Genomic DNA, 19,910 nt, shown 5'->3' with positions numbered 1-19,910 from the left:
CCTCTTAAATATGGTTAGATGTGTTTAGTTATGTTTGTTTTTATCAAGTGATTTTAAATTTTAAATGTTAAGCATAATCCATATTTCTTTTTATAACCAGGAACCTTTTGAGGATGGCTTTGCAAATGGGGAAGAAAGTACTCCAACCAGAGATGCTGTGGTCACATATACTGCGGAAAGTAAAGGAGTCGTGAAGTTTGGCTGGATCAAGGGTGTATTAGTATGTACATATAGACTTAATTTTATAGTTACAGAATATCTGTTGGTTATAAAATCTTCATAATGTTCTCATCAGTTCTCAAGAGAACTCTTTTTTCTCTTTGTTAACTGTCTTATCTGAGTGCTGTGGAAAACCAAATTAATAGCTTGTATCTCCTTTGCTTTTGGATATTAAATTCAGCAAAGGAGATATGCCATTTATTTTGCCAAATTATTCTTGATTCTATATAATGTGTTACTGATGGTATTAAATTATATTTCATTGCCTCTTGTGATTCTCGTGCACTGTCACTTTTCAGAAATTAAGTATGAAGACTATCAAATTGGGAGCATCAGAATCAAGAAGGCTGAGCAGGGAATAGAGCTGAAATATACCTACTTCCTTTCATACTACCCCCGTTATGTTTTGAGGAGAAGCGTATAGAAGTTAACAAGCAAGAAAGGAATAGAGGAGAAATACTTAAGTGTTGAGTTCACTTTGTTGCATAGGTTTAGGTGGTTAAGGTTCAGATTTACTTCTGTTTTTCTGTGTTTGAATAGGCACTAACGATCTGACTAAAATAGGCTAGATTGCCTTCTCATTGGGACTTTGGAAGCACTTAATAGGGGTTGTGTTGGAATTTCAGGGAGAAATAGAGGGAAAAAAAATCACAGTTCTAGTAGTAATTTTATTGCATAATCCATAAGGTGAATGTGAAGCTTCAGGTTACTGTATTGTTTGCTTATTCTTAGATTTTAGTGTTTTAGAAGACTATGTTCTATGTATGAACTTAGTAAATAAAAGTGAAAATAGAGGAAACTTTTACAAATAATTAAAATTTTAAAACATGAACAATTGGCATTTTGTATTGATGAATATTATGTAATACTTAAATCTGCTGAAGAAATCATGACATGAGGATGTTATAAAAGAATAAGCAAAAGTTAAACTTGTATTGATAAAAGGGAATGTGCACTACTTTTTTAAAGGGCTGAATTTTAAAAATATTTCTTGTATCTTGTTCTGTTGCTTCTGCTGCTTCACACAATTGTGATGAGTGCATTTATTTTCATACACACTCCTATATGTTACACTGTGTTTATATTAGCTCAAAAGTAAGCTCTTATTAAGCTCTTTATAAAAAACTGTTAAAGAAAAGGGTGGAGTAGGAGTTAGGTTTAAAACTATGCATGTCATTCTACTTTGGCTGGTTTAATGCTTACTATATAATGTTTGATTATTCTTCTTTCTCTCTGACGTGGCTTCTTTTTCCCTCTTAGGTACGTTGTATGTTAAACATTTGGGGTGTGATGCTCTTCATTAGATTGTCATGGATTGTGGGTCAAGCTGGAATAGGTAAGTGAAGTTATATCCTGCTTGATTTGAGAATAAGCAAAATAACTGTCTGAGCTCTTAACCTCATAAAACTCAAGAAATTAGAGTCATTTTGAACTACGTTTTCCTGTATATGAGATTGTTGTCTTAATGTTCCTTTTTTCATAATTCTGATTTGGTTTTTCTAAAATGAGATCAAAATTGGGTAATTTATAACTTAAAATGTAAATTCAGCATTCTTAGACCAACCAGTTTTAGGTAACGACAGGCTTCAACAAGAGTGTAAGTATTCTCACGATCTTTTTTTTCTCCATAAAGGTCTATCAGTCCTTGTAATAATGATGGCCACTGTTGTGACAACTATCACAGGATTGTCTACTTCAGCAATAGCAACTAATGGATTTGTAAGAGGAGGTAAATTGAATCTTTTTGTATCGTCATCATCAGATTACTCTTACTAAACAGAAATCTAAATTGTATTTTTAATTATTTTTTACTTTAACTGAAGCAACATATTAAGTCTATATAGACAAGTAAGTTGCTACTGAGCACTTTCAGACTAGTATATTTCAATGTAAAATTTTATATCAACTCATACAGGTATGCTTTAAGTTATTCAGAGTGTCCCGTAGCAAGAATGGAGCATCTACTTTGGTCTTTTATCCGGTGGGCTGCTTCTTAATTGCCTCCTCCAAGGCTTGCCCTTGGATCATTCAGCAACATGCTCCTGGCATTTGTTCAACATTGTAATGGGGTAACCTCATTCCCCACCTCCATCCCCTATTGAGGGAAACTGAGGCAGTATACCTTCCCTATGATCTAATAGCGTTGTGTGAGCTATACCTGGGACTGTAAATTAATTAATTAATTTGGAGATGGAGTCTTACTCTGTCACCCAGGCTGGAGTGCAGTGGCGTGATCTTGGCTCAGTGCAACCTCTGCCTCCCAGGTTTAAGTGATTCTTCTGCCTCAGCCTCCTGAGTTGCTAGGATTACAGACATGCACCACCACGCCCAGCTGAATTTTGTATTTTTAGTAGAGACAGGGTTTTACCATGTTGGCCAGGCTGGGCTCGAACTCCTGACCTCAGGTGATTTGCCTGCCTTGACCTCCCAAAGTGCTGGGATTACAGATGTGAGCCACTGCACCTGACCCTGGGACTTTAAATTCATACTTTCAAGTCTAGCTTTCTGTAGGCACTATGAGACCTCTCCTTAGAGTCTATAAGATCTGCCTTGTGAGATTTTTACCCTCCCTAGGAAGAGGACCTAAGAGAGTACAGGAGAATGGAATCAGGATCCCTAAAAACAAGAAGAAAATAATTCCATTTTCCAAATCAAAATTCCTCAGTCAGAGTAAGAAGATCCCTGGAGAAAGGAGACAGAATGTCTGCCAGCACCTGTAAAGTCATGGTAGCAAATCAACTGAGAAAAGATCTATTTCATCTGCCTCAACTGTTTTGAATATCCCTGTTTGACATTATATAACACAATTTCCATTTTACCTGCATCAAGTATTTGGGTGTGGGAAGAAAAGAGAGAGAGAACCAGATTGAGCTTTTGATTTTTCACCATTGTCTTTATATATATTAGACACCAGAGGATCCAAATCACTAAGACCCTTGGAGGCTGGTGTCTTGTATCAATATGATTATGACTGTGCTGAGCATGCATCACTGTTGACTGAAGTTTTATGCTTCTGTTAGCCTGGATTGAGCTATATTGGGATATACGATGCGGATATGTTCAGCAGAGTTAGTCAGATAATGCTGAGAGATACTTTTTGGCTTCTCGTGAACTGGGTACTCCATGCGTCATTTCTCTCTGCCACAACTGGGGAATGAAAGTGGGAAGAGAAATGGACTGGGCTGTTACGTATTTGTAGGGGATCAGCAAATCATCAAATAATTTATCCTTTTCCTCAGACCTTAGAATCTAGGCTGTGAGCCTCAAAAGGAATGAGGCATGAAGCCACTGGCAACATTAACTTCACACTTTTCCCCCATTTGAATCAGACTTTTGGAAGGTAGAGATTTTGCAAGATTGTGACCAAAAAGCCATTTCATTTTTCAATACCATTGGTAGTTTACATATCTGTATATCTGTCTATCTATATATCTGTCTCTCTCTTTACAAATACATTTCCCTCATAGACTTTGTGTGCAGTCTTCTGTCCTGGAGTGCCAGGGAAAGTCTGAGAATGTGGAACCCACACAGATCTGTCCCAAAAAATGACTATATATTGTAATTTTACATGAGTTTCCTGAAAAATCTGTTCACAAAGGAAGAACCTAGAGGCTAAAAACCATTTGAAATTCTGTTATGAGGTGCTCATACAATTGAGAACGTGATACATTTGCTGAAATAATGAAACCCATAGAAGATAAAAGAGAAAGTTATTAATTTAAAGAATGACCAAATATTATGAAGCTTTCTTAGAAGGTATTCATTTTTCACTTAGTGACTTTGGACATCTGGATGATCTTTATAGAATATATATGAGCTGCATCGTCTGCCATGAGTGTTTTCTAGAGATTCTTTATTGACTTCAAGCCCCTTCTGTCTCCTCTGTATCTGACTCAGATTTGGAAACCCCTAACATGATTTATTTTGCTATCATGAAAAAAGTATTTTCCACATGGGAGAAAGTAGATACAGACGTAAAACGGAGATCACATTATACCTGTATTCAGGAATCTAAATTGAAAGTATTAGTCTTAAAATTTATCCTGAAAGTACATATTTTTTAGCTTTTTCCATTAAAGTGACCTGTAGTAAATGACCACCTCAGCGGCAATAATTCTTGTGCCCATGTTGTGTATTTCCATTCAAAAGAACCAGCAGACTTCAGAGAAAAGATTGATTCCTTATCTGGTTAGGAAATGAGCTTAGACAACTTTTCAGATCCAAAAGTATTGAACACTATTAGTTTCATGTCAAAAGGACCTAAGAGTCAACTTAAAGGAGCTAACACTGGCTAAAGTTTGGATAATTTGAACAACAATAATGATGATAACTGACTTGGATGAAAATATATGAAAATATGGATGTAAATCCATAAGTTCACAGTGGAACAAACCAAAAAATCTCACTTTTCACCTTTGAAACATACTAGGGAACCATCTTATGAAAATTGATAAATAAATAGTGTTGACTCAAACTCCTGAAAGTTTTCTTTCCTGAACTCAAGGTAACCAAGAAGTTAATGAGATTCGTTCTTCAGATAATTACTCTACATAATGAGTGAAGGAGGAAAGAGAATTAGAATATTCCAACTTTGAATGGATCAAAGAGTTAAATCTAAGACCTGAAACTGTAGAAATTCTAGAAGATAACATTGGAAAAGCTCTTCTAGGCATTGGCTTAGGCAAAGAATTCATGACCAAAAACCCAAAAGCAAATTTAACAAAAACAAAAATAAATGGGACTTAATTAAACTACAAAGCTTCTGCACAGCAGAAGAAATCAGCAGAGTAAACAGACAACTCACAGAGTAGGAGAAACTACTACGCATTGACAAAGGACTAATATCCAAACTCTACAAGGAACTCAAATCAGCAAGAAAAAATCAGTCCCATCAAAAAATGGGCAAAGGACATGAATAGACGATTCTTAAAACAAGATATACATATGGCCAACAAACATATGAAAAAAATGCTCAACATCACTAATTATCAGAGAAATGCAAATTAGAACCACAATGAGATACCACCTTACTCCTGCAGGAATGGCCATAATTTAAAAAAAAAAAATGAAAATAACAGATGTTGGTGTGAATGTTGTGAAAAGGGAACACTTTTACACTGTTGGTGGAAATGTAAACTAATATAACCACTATGGAAAACAGTATGGAGATTCCTTAACTAAAAGTAGAACTCCCATTTAATCCAGCAGTCTTCCTGCTGGGTATCTACCCAAACAAAGGAAAATAAGTCATTATATGAAAAAGACACTTGCGCACACGTATTTATAGCAGTAGAATTTGCAATTACAAAAATATGGAACCAACCTAAATGCCCATCAACTAGTGAGTGGATAAAGAAAATGTGGTATATATACACCATGGAATACTATTCAGCCATCAAAAGGAATGAAATAATTGCATTTGTGGCAACCCTGGATGGAGTTGGAGACCAACATTCTAAGTGAAGTAACTCAGGAATGGAAAACCAAATCTCATATATTCTTACTTATAAGTGGGAGGTAAGCTATGAGGATGCAAAGGCGTAAGAATGATATAATAGACTTTGGGGATGCGGGTGGAAGGGTAGGAGGTGGGTGAGGGCTAAAAGACCACACAACCACACACTGGGTATAGTGTATGCTGCTTCGGTGATGGGTGCACCAAAATCTCAGAAATCACCATTAAATAACATCCATGTAACCAAAAACCACCTGTTCCCCAAAAACTATTGAAGTAAATTTTTTTTTTAAATTCCAACTTCTGTAAAGTTTTTACTTGATAAGAATACCTGTGAAGTATTGTTTCCCAACAAATTAAATCTGAATCACATTATGCCAGTATCTCCAGAAAGCATTTTATAGAATATGCAGGGGAGAAAGGAACTTCTTAAATGACAGCATAGGGTGATGACAGAAAATTCCAGAGTGGGAATCTCTATGGAGCAAGGAATCCTTATTCAAGGCCAAAAAAAGATGGAGAGGGGAGTTAATGGTTTAAAACAAACTTGAGATTCAATATACAGTTACGAGTTTTGTTTGCCATTTTAGCTATAAACTATAAACTACACTTCTTGGTGGTAGCAAGAATCGCTGAGTTGGATTTCCTACAGCTCAACTGCTGAGGACTTGATTTTGACGGCCTACCTTGTAAGGGCTACTTAGAGAGGATGGTAATAGAGCTAGAACTACCCAGAGGATTGGTGTCTTAAAAGGAAACGGAGAAATGCTGTGGGAAAAGTGATGTCTGGTGAACCCATCTGAACTTTTTGTAGACTGAAAGTTGACTATTAAGAGAATTAATAAGGAAATAAATTTTCTTAAAATACTATTCAAGGGTTGGGGAACATTGTGGTTACTGTTCAGTAATTTTCATTCAACGAGCCCCATTTTAAACTTGATGCATAGTTTTAAAAAATTAATGTTAACTAATTTGAGATAATGCCTGTTTATCTTGATTCTTAACTGAATTATAACATGTATTTATATTTTATTAATTGAATCATGTTTTATTCTCATCTCAAAAATTACATGTTTGCAGCTTTACAGAAGTGTGTGAATTCAGTGAACTTTCCCTAGTGTTGTGTACTTATTGCCATAGGGGAGATTTAATATTACTAATTAATTTTAACATTGGCTTTAACAGTACATTTTAGAGATTAAACAGATAATCTAGAAAAGTTGTACTTTGTTATTAACTTATCAACAAATGTAGTAATGTCCAACTTTGAAGTCTCATGTAATGGAAGCATGCAAGGTTTCTGAAAAAGTCAAAATGTAGAAAATAAAAGATGCTTAGTTTCAGGCCTAGTTCAGTTTTAGTAGTAATTTGGGATACTATTTTTTATTTATTTATTTTTTTGAGACAGAGTCTTGTCCTGTCACCCATGGAGTGCAGTGGCGTGATCTTGGCTCACTGCAAGCTCCGCTTCCCAGGTTCACGCCATTCTCCTGCCTCAGCCTCCTGAGTAGCTGGGACTACAGGTGTCTGCCACCATGCCCGGCTAATTTTTTATATTTTTAGTAGAGACCAGGTTTCATTGTGTTAGCCAGGATGGTCTCAATCTCCTGACCTCGTGATCCACCCAGCTCAGCCTCCCAAGGTGCTGGGATTACAGGCGTGAGCCACCTCGCCCAGCTGATTTGGGGTACTATTTAAAGCTACTGGAAGCAGGTTAGAGAATCATCACTTAAGTTGCCTGCCTTCCACAGGGTAAGAATAGCAGTGCCAAGGAACTGATGAAGTTTACTTTATTTCTGTCATAGTCCCTGCCTGCAAGACACATTAATGCTTTGCAGATTATTGCAGGCTACAGTGATTTTAGAACCCTTCCCTGTTCTACGAATCATGGCAGTGTTCTTGAGAGCTTGCATTTTATAGAGTTTTCATGGATCTTTGCAACAGGTTTTGCAACTTGAATGGTGCTGGCCAGCAGCCACCTTGACTCAGATCTGCATTTCCTAGATTACACAGAGTTGTCCCTTCTTTAATTAATCCGTGAATTTAGACTCATTCATAGAATAGAGGGCAACTACAGGCAGCCTTTCATAAGATGAAGACTATAAATTCTTGGTTTAAATTCATACTGTATTATATGAACTGAGCAATAGAAAAGAAAGGTTCCTCAGTCACTTTTTGTTTGGGGGCATTTAGTTGACTTAGTTAAAAGCAGAGGTCAGTACCTTTTCAGATAAAAGCCTTTGTTACATAAAACTTCAGATAGGTAGTTCTGAAGTTTCCAAAATCTAAAATCAACATAAACTTGCCTATTACGTGATGAAGTTTTATGTTACTTGTACTTTAGTCAATCAACAGACAATTGTTGAGCATTTTGTGACAGACACTGGGTTTTTAACAGTGAAAGACAAGATGCTGTGTTCTTACGTTCTTGGAGAGCTTATGTTCAGATAATAATAGTAGCTATTATTTTTTGAGACCTAACTGCTAGGCATGATGCCATGGTGTTGACATACATTATCTTATGTAATGCAACATTGTGGTTAGTCACATTTAACATTTACATGGATAGTGAGAACAAAAAATCAATTATATTCATTTTTTAACAAAATTAATTTTCATGCGGATTCTGCTGGTGAATTTTTAAAATGTCTACATAAGTCACAGTTACTTTTATGTACTCATACCTGTTTTACTTTTATCTGAACTAATTGAATACCTCCTCATTTTTGTAAATAGATAAAGTCAAAAACATTGGAAATAAGGAAAAACTTTTTCCACATACTGTAACAGAAAGTGCTTTCTGTATTTGAAAAATCAGATTATCATTGATGATCAAATTTTTTTTGTCTTGTTCATTGTGTGACTATTAGTTCCTACAATTATCAAGCAAGGAGTTCTAAGTTAGAATTCAGCTCCATAGTTACTTTTTTAAATAACTAATTTCTTTGAAATTGTAACTTTTCAGATCAATGAAATGTTTGAAGCAGCTGTATAATACAACAACACAGTTGTGTTATGAGGTTTATTAGATTTAACATAACATTGTGTTTTCAGTTCAGTAAAACACTATTTGTATACTATGAATAGCTCAGATATGAATCTGGCAAGTAATAGAATTTTCAGCATGGGTTTTTTCTTTACTCATTGGTGATCTTTCAGTTTTGCCAGTTTATGCAGTTTATTATTATTAATACTTCAGCTTGTTTCCAAAATTGTTTGCTGCAGAAATAGGATTATATGTCTTTTCCTCTTGTATCTTAAAATTTAATTGAATTATTCTGGTGATCATTTACAATAAGATAACACCTAATCCTGGTTGGAAGATTCATTGTTTGTCACTTTGCCTTTCCCTGTTTGATAAAATAATGGCAACAAAATAGAGAAAATTTGCCAAGCATTAACAGGCAAGGTCTTTATTTTTTATTTGTAAACCAGGGTACTAGAATGTATTTCGTTATTGTCACCCTTTGATTCTTTCCTGAATACACCAAGAAAACTTTATTTTCACAAAATTTTCACTTTCTATTCCAACCAACAGTGAGTTTCACTTTTCCATATCTGTATCCTCACCAACAGTTGGTATTGTCCTTTTTATTTTTTATTCTAGTATGTGCGTAATGGTATCTTATGATGGTTTTCATTTGTACTTCCATGATGGCTAAAGATATTGGGCATCTTCTCATGCACTATAAGTGTCAAATCTGTAGCCCATATTTTGAAGTGTTATTTATTATATTGGGAGTTCTTACTATTGAGTTTTGAGAGGTTCTAGATACAAGTACTTTACCAGATAAATGATTTGTAGTTATTTTGTCTGAGTATATGGCTTGTTTCATTCCTTCAATAGCATCATTAGAAGAGCAGCTCATAGTTTTAGCTATGTCCAGTTCATCACTTTTTCCTTTTTGGATTATGCTTTTGGAGTGGTATCTAAGAAACTTTTCCCTAGCCCAGGCTCCCAAAGATTTTCTTCTGTGTTTTCTTCTAGAGGTTTACAGCTTTAGGTTTTCAGCTAGATGTATTACCATTTGTAGCTAGCTTTTGTATATGTTGTGAAATGTGAATCAAGATTCATATAGATATCCAGTTATTCCAGCACCATTTGTTAAGATGATCTCTTTTCTGTTTACTTACCTTTGTGCTTTTCTCAGAAATTAATTGACCCTACAGGGTGGGTCTATTTCTAGTCTCTGTGCCATTCCATTCATCTTTGCAAAAGCCCTTGTGACTCTTACACCATTCATGAAGTTCTGCACTTTAGGTAATAGCAATACGACTAGGATCTGTTTCTTGTTTACACACTTCTGACTCCAAGTGTATGGGTTTTTCCCCACACAAACCAACTCCCCAACTCTCTGGACACTAATTGGGTATCCAACAATATGATTAAAGTTTGACACTAATTGCCCAGAGTTGATGCAGACCCTGTAAGTTAAGAGCTCCATCTCACAAGACTACTCCCATTTCAGATGCCAGTTGCAATTCCAGGCCTCCTGTACCTCTGACCAACTGGCTATATATTAGGGGTTTCCACAGCCCCTTCCTCAGGTTTGATGATTTGCTAAAATGGCTCCTAGAACTTAAGAAAACAGCTTATATCATCAGTTTATAATAAAGACTACAACATAGAAAGAGCCAAATAAAAGAGTTGCATAAAGCATGGTATGGGAGAAGGGATGCAGAGCTTCCATGACCTCTCCAAGTGCCACCCTCCTGGCACCTCTGTGTTCACCAGCCTGAGTTCTCTAAACCCCTTTGTTTATAGAGTTTTCCATTATATAGCCACGATTGATTAAATCATTGGCCATTAATGATTAGCTCAATTTCTAGTCCCTCTCCCTTCTCTTCTCCCCCTGAGGTGTGAGGGGTGGGAGCTGGGGTGGGTAATGGGGGTATTGAAAGTGCTAACCCTCTAATCACATAGTTGTTTTTCTAGCAACTAGCACTGTCCAATCTGGAAGCTATCTGAGGGCCCACCAAGTCACCTTATTAGCATAAACTCAGGTTTGAAGGGGCTTATTTTAAATAACAAAAGATGCTTCTCTCACCTTATCAGTAAATTCCAAGGGTTTTATAAGCTCTGTTGCAGTAACCTTGGATGAAGACCAAATACATATTTCTTCTTACATCATAACATCACAGCAAGGAAAATAATTTCAGTATTTTGCCGGAGTTTAAAATGGAGTTGTGATCGGGCTTTATTTTTTCCAAAGGTTTTTAAATTACTTAACTCTTAAAACTATAATAAGAGATAGGTGGGGCAATCATTTTAGTTTTGATTATAGTTATGGGACTAAATAACAGATTGCTTTAATCTTCTCACAGCTTTACTGTTCACCTATGGCTTAAAATGACAGACCTTTCTGAATCTCAGCCTTACTGTGTGTGAAATTAGAAGTTTAGTACCAGGATTCTATGAGGCTACACATATGGACCACAGTGGAAGTGTAGGGAGAGGGTGGTAGGTGGCGAGGAGGAGTTTGGGTCATTTCCTTGATGTTCAGTGATGAGGAGCATCTTTTCATATATTTATTGGCCACTTGTACTGTCTTCTTTTGGGATGTAGTCACATCTTTAGCCAATTTAAAAATTGGGTCGTCCTTTTGTTACTGATTTGTAGATTTTTCTATATATCTAGATATGTTATTAGATTTGACATATATATTGTGTGTATTCGTTCTCAATCTGTGGCTTGTCTTGCCATTTTTATCATTTTCTTAATCATGTCTTTCAGTGAACAGACGTTTACCATTTTGATGAAGTCCAGTTTCTCTCTCTCTCTTTTTTTTATGCTAGTGCTTTGTTCATGGTAGAAATATTTGCCAAGGCCATGAAGATATTCTCCTATATTTTCTTCTAGAAGCTTTATAGTTTTAGTTTTTAGATTTTTATCTGTGGACAATCTCAAATTAATTTTGAGGTATAATGTGAGATGGAGAGTGTAGTTTTTCTTCCTACCCTTTTTGCCCCCAGCCTTGTACACATATCCACTTGTTTTGGCACCATTTGTTGAAACAACTGTTTCTTATTGAGTTGTTTTTGATACCATTGTTGAAAAATCAATTGTCTGTCATCTGGACTAAATTCTGTTGCATTGATTTGTTTGTTTATCCTATACTGGTACTATCTTGTCTTGATTGATTAGTTTCATAGTAAGTCTAAGTCTTCTAACTTTTCTTTTTCAAAATTGTTTTGGCTTTTCTAGATCTTTGGCATTTTCATATAAATTTTTGATTTAGGATGCCAATTTCTGCCAAAAAATTGGATAAATAACCTAAATATATAAGGAGCTCAAACAACTCTGGGAACAAAAGCTAATAATCCAATTTAAAAATGGGTAAAAGATTTGAATAGACATTTCTCAGAAGAAGATATACAAATGGCAAGCAGGTATATGAAAAGGCAGTAAGCATCACTGGTCATCAGAGAAATGCAAATCATATAAAAAAGTCAGGCAGTAACAAATGCTAGAGAGGATGTTGGAGAAAAGAGAACTCTTGTCCACTGTTGGTGGGAATGTAAATTAATATAACCACTATGGAGGACAGTTTGGAAGTTCTTCAAAAAAACTAAAAATAGAGCTACCATATGATCCAGTGCTGTGTATATACCCAAAAGAAAGGAAATCAGTATACTGGAGAGATAGCTGCACTCCCATGTTTGTTGCAGCGCTCTTCACAATAGCCATGATTTGTCATCTGTGAATAGAGATGGTTTTTACTTTTTCTTTAGAGTCTCTAGGACTTTTTCTCCTCTTTTTCTTGACTGTTGAACTAGCTAAGACCTATGGTACCATGTTGACTAGAAGTGGTGAGAATAAACATCCTTTCCTTGTTCCTAATCTTGGAATGAGTTCATTATCACTGTTAACTATAAGATTTTAAAATATGTCATGTGTCAGATTGAGTTCTATTTCTGAGTTGCTGAGCATATTTATCATAAATGTATAGTGAATTTTGTCATGATTCTCCTGCATCTGTTGAACTGAATGTATTTTTTCTTCCCTTATTCTATTATCACAACCTACATATATATATATATATATTTTTTTTTTTTTTTTTTCTTGCATCTAAAACAACCTACCTTTTGTAGGATAAACTTCACTAGGTCAGAGATATTATCCTTTCTGTCGAATTTTACTTGCTAAGACTTTAACATTTTTGAGTATGATCATAAGGAATATTGGTCTGGAATTTTTTCTTTTTTTTTTTTCTGAGACGGAGTCTCGCTCTGTCGCCCAGGCTGGAGTGCAGTGGCGCGATCTCGGCTCACTGCAAGCTCCACCTCAAGGGTTCATGCCATTCTCCTGCCTCAGCCTCCCAATTAGCTGGGACAACAGGTACCAGCCACCATGCCTGGCTAATTTTTTGTATTTTTAGTAGAGACGGGGTTTCACCGTGTTAGCCAGAATGGTCTCAATCTCCTGACCTTGTGATCTGCCCACTTTGGCCTCCCAAAGTGCTGGGATTACAGGCGTGAGCCACTGTGCCCGGCCTGGAATTGTCTTTTTTTTATAATAACCTTATTAGGTTTTCATGTCAGTATTATGCTCATCTTATGTGATCCCTTTTCCTTTATTTTCTGAAAGAGTTTGTGTAAAATTGATCTTATTTCTTCCTCACTGGTGAAGTCATCTGTGCCTATAGTTTTTTGTTTTTCTTCTTTGTTTTTGATTAGCTATTGTTTATCAGTTTTTTTTTAATATTTAAGAATAAATTTTGGCTTTCTTCTTACTATTTTTTCCATTTTAGATTTTACTTACTCTTCTTCCAGTTTTTCAAGGTAGAAGCTTAGATTATTGATACATCCTCATTTTTTAGTATAAGCATTAAAAACAAATTTTACTGTAATTTCTATGTTAGGTATATCTCACTAATTTTATGTTGCACTTTCATTATCAAATCAGTTCAAAATACTTTCTAATTTCCCTTGTGATTTATTTAAAAGTGTGTTACATAATTTAAACATTTAGGGATCTTTCATGCATCTAATATAGTTCTGTTATGGTCAGTAATATACAGTGTATCATTTCAGGTTTTTGAGACTTATTTTATGACTGATACCAGTTTTTAATGTTGGGCTTTTGATTAGCCTAGTTAGGTTTTTGATTACTGATTGGAGATTTAATAAGAGTTACAGGGGCATATATCCCCAAATCAAGATGTAATAATGATGGAACTCAGTATTGTCACTACTTAGTATCTCTAGCATCTGACTAATTATGTTCTTTACAGTCAGGGTTTAGGGTAGTTTATGGCCAAATTCTGAGACCCCCATCAGGACTTTTTTTCCATATTAACATCTGTGTTTGCTTGATCAATAGATTTTTTTAATAAAATAATTTTTATTTTCTATTAATGTCTTCAGCATTTTTAGTGATAACAGGAAGGCTGATTTACAAGAGTTTATCATACATATTGTACTGGTAAGCAATTAAGTCAGGGAGATCTGAGTTTAAATACAGTTATTTACTTAGCTGCTTCCATGACCTTAGCCAAATTACTTAACCTCCCTGAGCCGTAATTTTCTCATTTGTAAAATGAGGATGACAACAGTACTTTAGTAGAATTAAGTTAAATGTGTAGTATTTAACAAAATAAGGTGTATACCTAGTCTGTGCTGATTAGTAAAAAATACCACAGTCTTTCAGAGCGGTAGATCTTTAAAAATAATAACAGTAATAACCTCTAGGAAATAGGAATGAAAGTGGGAGGGAATAGGGCAAATAACTGTTGCTTTTCATAAGAAATAATAGAAGATGATGTGCAGTTGTTTTTATATTCTTATCCATGTGTCACTTCCTTTTTCTTGAAAACAATACAAATCTTTTAAAATGTGAGTTTTACGTTTTAAGTTTCTGTATTTGTGAAAGACTTAAATATTGTGAAATCTCAGTTAGCATTTTATAAAATCAAAACTTTAAGGCACATAACATGAATTTCTTGCTTTAATAGGTCCTATTGCTCATATTTCTGATTCTAAAGTTTGTATTGTCAACAGCTAAAGACAGGAGTGTTGACTAATTTCAGTAACCTGTCTTTGTGACTCCATTTTCTCATCTATAAAATCAGGATAAACTTTGTTTTAATTCATTTTTGCTATTGGGAGTAGATGAAATAATTTGTTAATTTTGAAAACATGTTAAAGGCTGATAATTATACTATTGTAGGGATTTTCCTTGTGATTAATTATAATGTGATGTAATATATTCATTCTAAGATCTTTGACAAAATTGTCATTATATAAATTAATTGGAGTTTTTAGTGTTCAAGAATATGTCATAGAAAATTTTAAGTCATTTTTATCTCATAAAATCATGAGGCTAATGTTAAATGGTTGGGTTGCTTTTTTTTTAGTTTTCAAGGTCATGAAAACTAAGAAAGTTTTATAGTGCATGGGTTTTAAAGTATAGAATATTTTGAGCAAATTGATACAAATCAACTATACAACCTGTTACAGGCATTTTCGAACATGAAGTTTGCATCATTAGTACTTTAACTGTAGGATTTTTTTGTTGATAGATTTACCTTCTTTGTACTGGGTGAACAATAGAAACAAATATTCAGCTGTTTAATGACATTTCACTATATGGTCTCAAGTATTCCATCAGTTTATAGAAATATGTATATAGCTTTATGTAACTTCAGTAGTATTAAAACCAAGTTTTGATTATGACCTAATAGCCAAATTTAAATTAGAATTTTAGAAGAGCTCTTAGAGACTTCAGGTAAGCATTAGATTGACTCTGAGTCATAATACTGATTTATTTTTTAAATTAGAAAAATAACTTGCTTCTTGATAGCTTATTTAATATCTTCACTTATTCTGCCATTTAGACAGGATTTACTAGGATACAAACTACATCTTTTAGGGGTACCATTATATGCTGTTGGTGAGACTTTTTTTTTTTTTTTTTTTTTTTTTTTTTTTTGGTCTTGGTCTTCACATTACCAGCAAAATTGCCATAATTAAGTAATTAAAATCATACCAACTGTGATTTAGAAGTTACATTAAGGCTGGGTGTGGTGGCTCACACCTGTGATTCCAGCACTTTTGGGAGGCTGAGGTGGGTAGATCACTTGAGGTCAGGGGTTTGAGACCAGCCTGGCCAACACGGTGAAACTCCATCTCTACTAATAATACAAAAATTAGTCACGCCTGTAATCCTAACACTTTGGGAGGCTGAGGTAGGTGGATCACGAGGTCAGAAGATTGAGACCATCCTAGCCAACATAGTGAAACCCCATCTCTACTAAAAATGCAAAAATTAGCCAGACAAGGTGGCGCACGCCTGTAGTCCCTGCTACTCAAAAGGCTGAGGCAGGAGAATCACGTGGACCCAGCAGGTGGCAGCTGCAATGGGCCGAGATCGCGCCAGTGCACTCCAGCCTGGGTGACAGAGCGAGACTCTGTCTCAAAAAAAAACAAAACAAAACAAGACAAAAACCTTAGTCAGGTGTGGTGACACGCACCTGTAGTCCCAGCTACTCAGGAGGCTGAGGCGTGAGAATTGCTTGAACCCGGGAGGCAGAGGTTGCAGTGAACCAAGATTGCACCACTGCACTTTAGCCTGGGCGACAGTGAAACTGTGTCTAAAAACGAAAAAAGCATAAAAATAAAAGTTACATTAAGATTAAATATATTAGAAATTCATTGGGAAATGATCTCTTGGGATCTGTGAAGGGGAGGAGGCTGTGACCCATTTTAATCTAAACTTTAAAAGAGAAAATGGGAATTCAAGTAGGATGATTTTATATTTGATATGGGGAACATTATCTGGATGCTGAGAATTGTTAGGCGTTTTGTGAAATATTCTTTTTAGGTATTTCTGAAAATACAGTCACTCACTTGCCTATTTAATTGCTCTGCTTATGGGGGGCATCGGCTTTGTGAACTCTTGTGTAATTAAAGGATAATTTGGCTTTTTAAATTCTAACTTTAGTACCTGTTTTTTTGTTTTTTAGGAGGAGCATATTATTTAATATCTAGAAGTCTCGGGCCAGAATTTGGTGGTGCAATTGGTCTAATCTTCGCCTTTGCCAACGCTGTTGCAGTTGCTATGTATGTGGTTGGATTTGCAGAAACTGTGGTGGAGTTGCTTAAGGTAATTCACCTTCCTTTTAGTCATTCGTTTACCAAATCTTTATTGAGGGATTATATGCCAATCACCATGTTAGAGGTTGGTAAAGCAGTGACGCAATGACCAAGAGATTCGTCCTTCAAAAAGTTTAGTACAGGAGATAGGCAAAGATTAAAATACTATAAGAATGTCAGCAGTGGCAACACAAAGTGGGGAGCACTTAACTTACTTTTCAGGAATTGGGGTTGGAAGGGAGTCAAGGAAGGGCTTTCCAAGGATGGAAGTCTAGATGTCAGCAAGCAAATTGGAAAGGTGGAAGTGATATGAGGGGAATGGGGAAGAAAAGGAAAGAAAGACCTTTAAAGGGTAGAGGTAAGAAAAATATGGCCGGGCGCGGTGGCTCATGCCTGTAATCCCAGCACTTTGGGAGGTAGAGGTGGGCGGATCACCTGAGGTCGGGAGTTTGAGACCACCCCCGTCTCTACTAAAAATAAAAATTAGCCTGGCATGGTGGTGCATGCCTGTAATCCCAGTTACTCTGGAGACTGAGGCAGGAAAATCGCTTGAACCGGGGAGCCAAATCCCAGTTACTCTGGAGACTGAGGCAGGAGAATCGCTTGAACCGGGGAGGCAGAGGTTGAGGTGAGCCTGGGCAACAAGAGTGAAACTCTGCCTCAAAAAAAAAAAAAAGAAAGAAAGAAAGAAAAATGAAAACATTTTTGTATGGTTCAAGCCCAAAGCAGCAAGACATTTAAGACTAGAGAGAGAAAAAATAATCAGGAGAAGGGTCTTATTTCCATTTAAGTTAGGGTCTTGTTTGGGATTGGGGGACGTGACATGCTCAGATTTGGGACATAGGGAAGTATCTGACCATGGTACAGGGAATGGATTTGAGGAATCACAACTGGAAATAGAGACCATTTCAAAGGTTGTGGGTGTCCTGAAAGAGGAGATGGTGGCTTAGTTTAAAACAGTGACTTGTGGAGCGGGAGCGATGTGGGTGAATTGGGGAGATTGTAAAAAATTTGAATGAGTGGATTGATAATTAATGGGATGTGGGAAATTTGAGAAATAGGATGTCAAGTGTATACACACATTTCTGACTTTTGGAGTTAGGTGGAAGATAATGCCATTTGCCATGTGATGGAAAACACAGGACAGTTTAGTTTGAATGTATTAACTAGAAGGACCATGAGTATATCCGAATAGAGGTGACTGTATTGCTCTGGAGTATAATTAAAGAAGTAAGAGTGAAATAGGATTCCTCAAATATTATTAAATGAAAGGAACCTCAAGTGACACCTATAAATTGCTCATGTTAGGTTAGGTTGTAACTATTCTACAGTAGTAAATGGTACATAAGGAAGTATAAAAATCTGACAAGGATTGACACCTGCGTTGACGTTGACCTTTACTTGTGTACACCAAAGGGATGAAGAAAAAGAAGGGTTATAATACCATGAGTAAGCAATGTAACTGTTAGAGTTTATATTATTTCATTGTTTAGTGTATATTTTTATTTGAGAGTCAAAGTTTAAAGTTTACTCTGTGAATGCTTATCAAAGTATTTAATTAGGGTTTATACATGTTTTTGTTTCATGGAAAATTTAATTTAGAGAAATATGAAATTTAAAACATTTTAAACTACATTTATTATATAAAATATTGAGCTATAGCAGTAGTCTTCTGTTGCAATCATGGTCCATGAATCTAAAAGCCAGTCAATAGATATTTATACTAGTACCGTTTTTTTTTTTTTCAAGTAATTCTCAGATATGATTATCCAAATGCTATAGAGAATTTCAAAGATCAGATTAATTCAAGAGATGTTGAAATCAAATATCAAAAAACTAAAAAATTTTTTTGCAAAGTAAAAAGTATGTACTACTTTATGAAATTTAATGGGACCCTTGAAGGTCGTACAAGGTTGGGAAATGACTTTTCCTACTGTGTTGGTTAAATATTAACACTTTCTATGCCTTTGCTTGTCAAAAGCATCTTTGGATCTAGGGGGTTTTCCACCATGATATTTGTATTAAGGTCATTTATCTGGAATTCAAGCAATCTTATTCCTCTCTTGTAGTTGACTTTTATGAAAGAATTTCTTTTGAAAAGCATTAACAAGATTGCTTTTTTTAAAAAGAAGCAATTGATAGGATTATTATAATCTATACTTTTGTCAGTTACAGCAGAATATATAGTCATCCTGAGTTATCAAAACAACTAAATTATGTTTTAGTTTTTTTGTGCCTTTTATTACCTTATTTGAGAAGTGGTAGTAATTGATAAATCGCTTTTTACTTAGTTAAGTGAGATACCATAATCTTTAATTTTATGCTAGATGGGAATCTTTTAAAAATGCCATTGATATTAAACTACAAATAATTTTGTTTGCAGAGTGGAAACAGTGTGTGTTTTTGGACAGCAGCAGGAAGGTGTGCTCATCACTTACTCTCTTGCAGTGTAAAAGACCATTAAAATCATGAGCTCACTAATCACAATAAATAAAAAATATATTTGTGCTATATAACTTAAAATTCTAATTAGCAGTATTATAACTTTCTTGTTTGTTAGCAATTCCTTTTTTGATTTGTGGAGTCTATATTAAATATGGAAGTGTTAGTAATCACACATTTATGTCATCAGATCCTTGAATGACACCTCAGTGGTAAATAGTAACTTGTTCCTTTAGGTCTTCCATTTATTTCTTAAGTAAACATTTATTCAACTTCTACAGGTAAGGCACCATAATATCTCTAAAATGTTTCAAAAGGAGTGTGAATGTGTATAAAAATAACTAGTATTGCTTATTATATTTATGATTCTTTTTTCTAGGAACATTCCATACTTATGATAGATGAAATCAATGATATCCGAATTATTGGAGCCATTACAGTGGTGATTCTTTTAGGTATCTCAGTAGCTGGAATGGAGTGGGAAGCAAAAGTAAGTTATGATGGGAACACCTATAAATATTTAATATGTGAGCTTTTAGAGCTTATGTTTTGGGAACACTCTAACGTATGATAATATTTCCAGATTCTAATGGTACCTAAGTGGCCATTTTCACAAAAGTTTATATATAAGGTTATTTTCTACTTGACAAAGTAGAGAATCTTTGGAGATAACACTCAACCTAGGATCTAGTTAAACACA

The 19,910-nt window shown here is 35.2% G+C and overlaps 1 protein-coding gene across 2 annotated transcripts in view; it reads left to right on the top strand.

Annotated features, from left to right (window-relative positions):
- SLC12A2 (solute carrier family 12 member 2) overlaps nucleotides 1–19,910 on the top strand; it is a 104,240-nt gene that overhangs the window by 29,438 nt on the left and 54,892 nt on the right. For both annotated transcript variants that reach the window (XM_008014305.3, XM_008014304.3), the window contains exons 2-6: nucleotides 101–220; nucleotides 1,480–1,555; nucleotides 1,853–1,948; nucleotides 16,639–16,778; nucleotides 19,590–19,700. In XM_008014305.3, coding sequence (XP_008012496.3) covers nucleotides 101–220; nucleotides 1,480–1,555; nucleotides 1,853–1,948; nucleotides 16,639–16,778; nucleotides 19,590–19,700 — 543 coding nt within the window. The remainder of the gene's footprint in view (nucleotides 1–100; nucleotides 221–1,479; nucleotides 1,556–1,852; nucleotides 1,949–16,638; nucleotides 16,779–19,589; nucleotides 19,701–19,910) is intronic.

The sequence above is a fragment of the Chlorocebus sabaeus genome, chromosome 23 (genome assembly GCF_047675955.1).
Source record: "Chlorocebus sabaeus isolate Y175 chromosome 23, mChlSab1.0.hap1, whole genome shotgun sequence".
Lineage (NCBI taxonomy): Eukaryota > Metazoa > Chordata > Mammalia > Primates > Cercopithecidae > Chlorocebus > Chlorocebus sabaeus.
The sequence above is the reverse complement of the archived record's forward strand: the minus strand, read 5'-3'. Positions and strand labels throughout refer to the sequence as shown.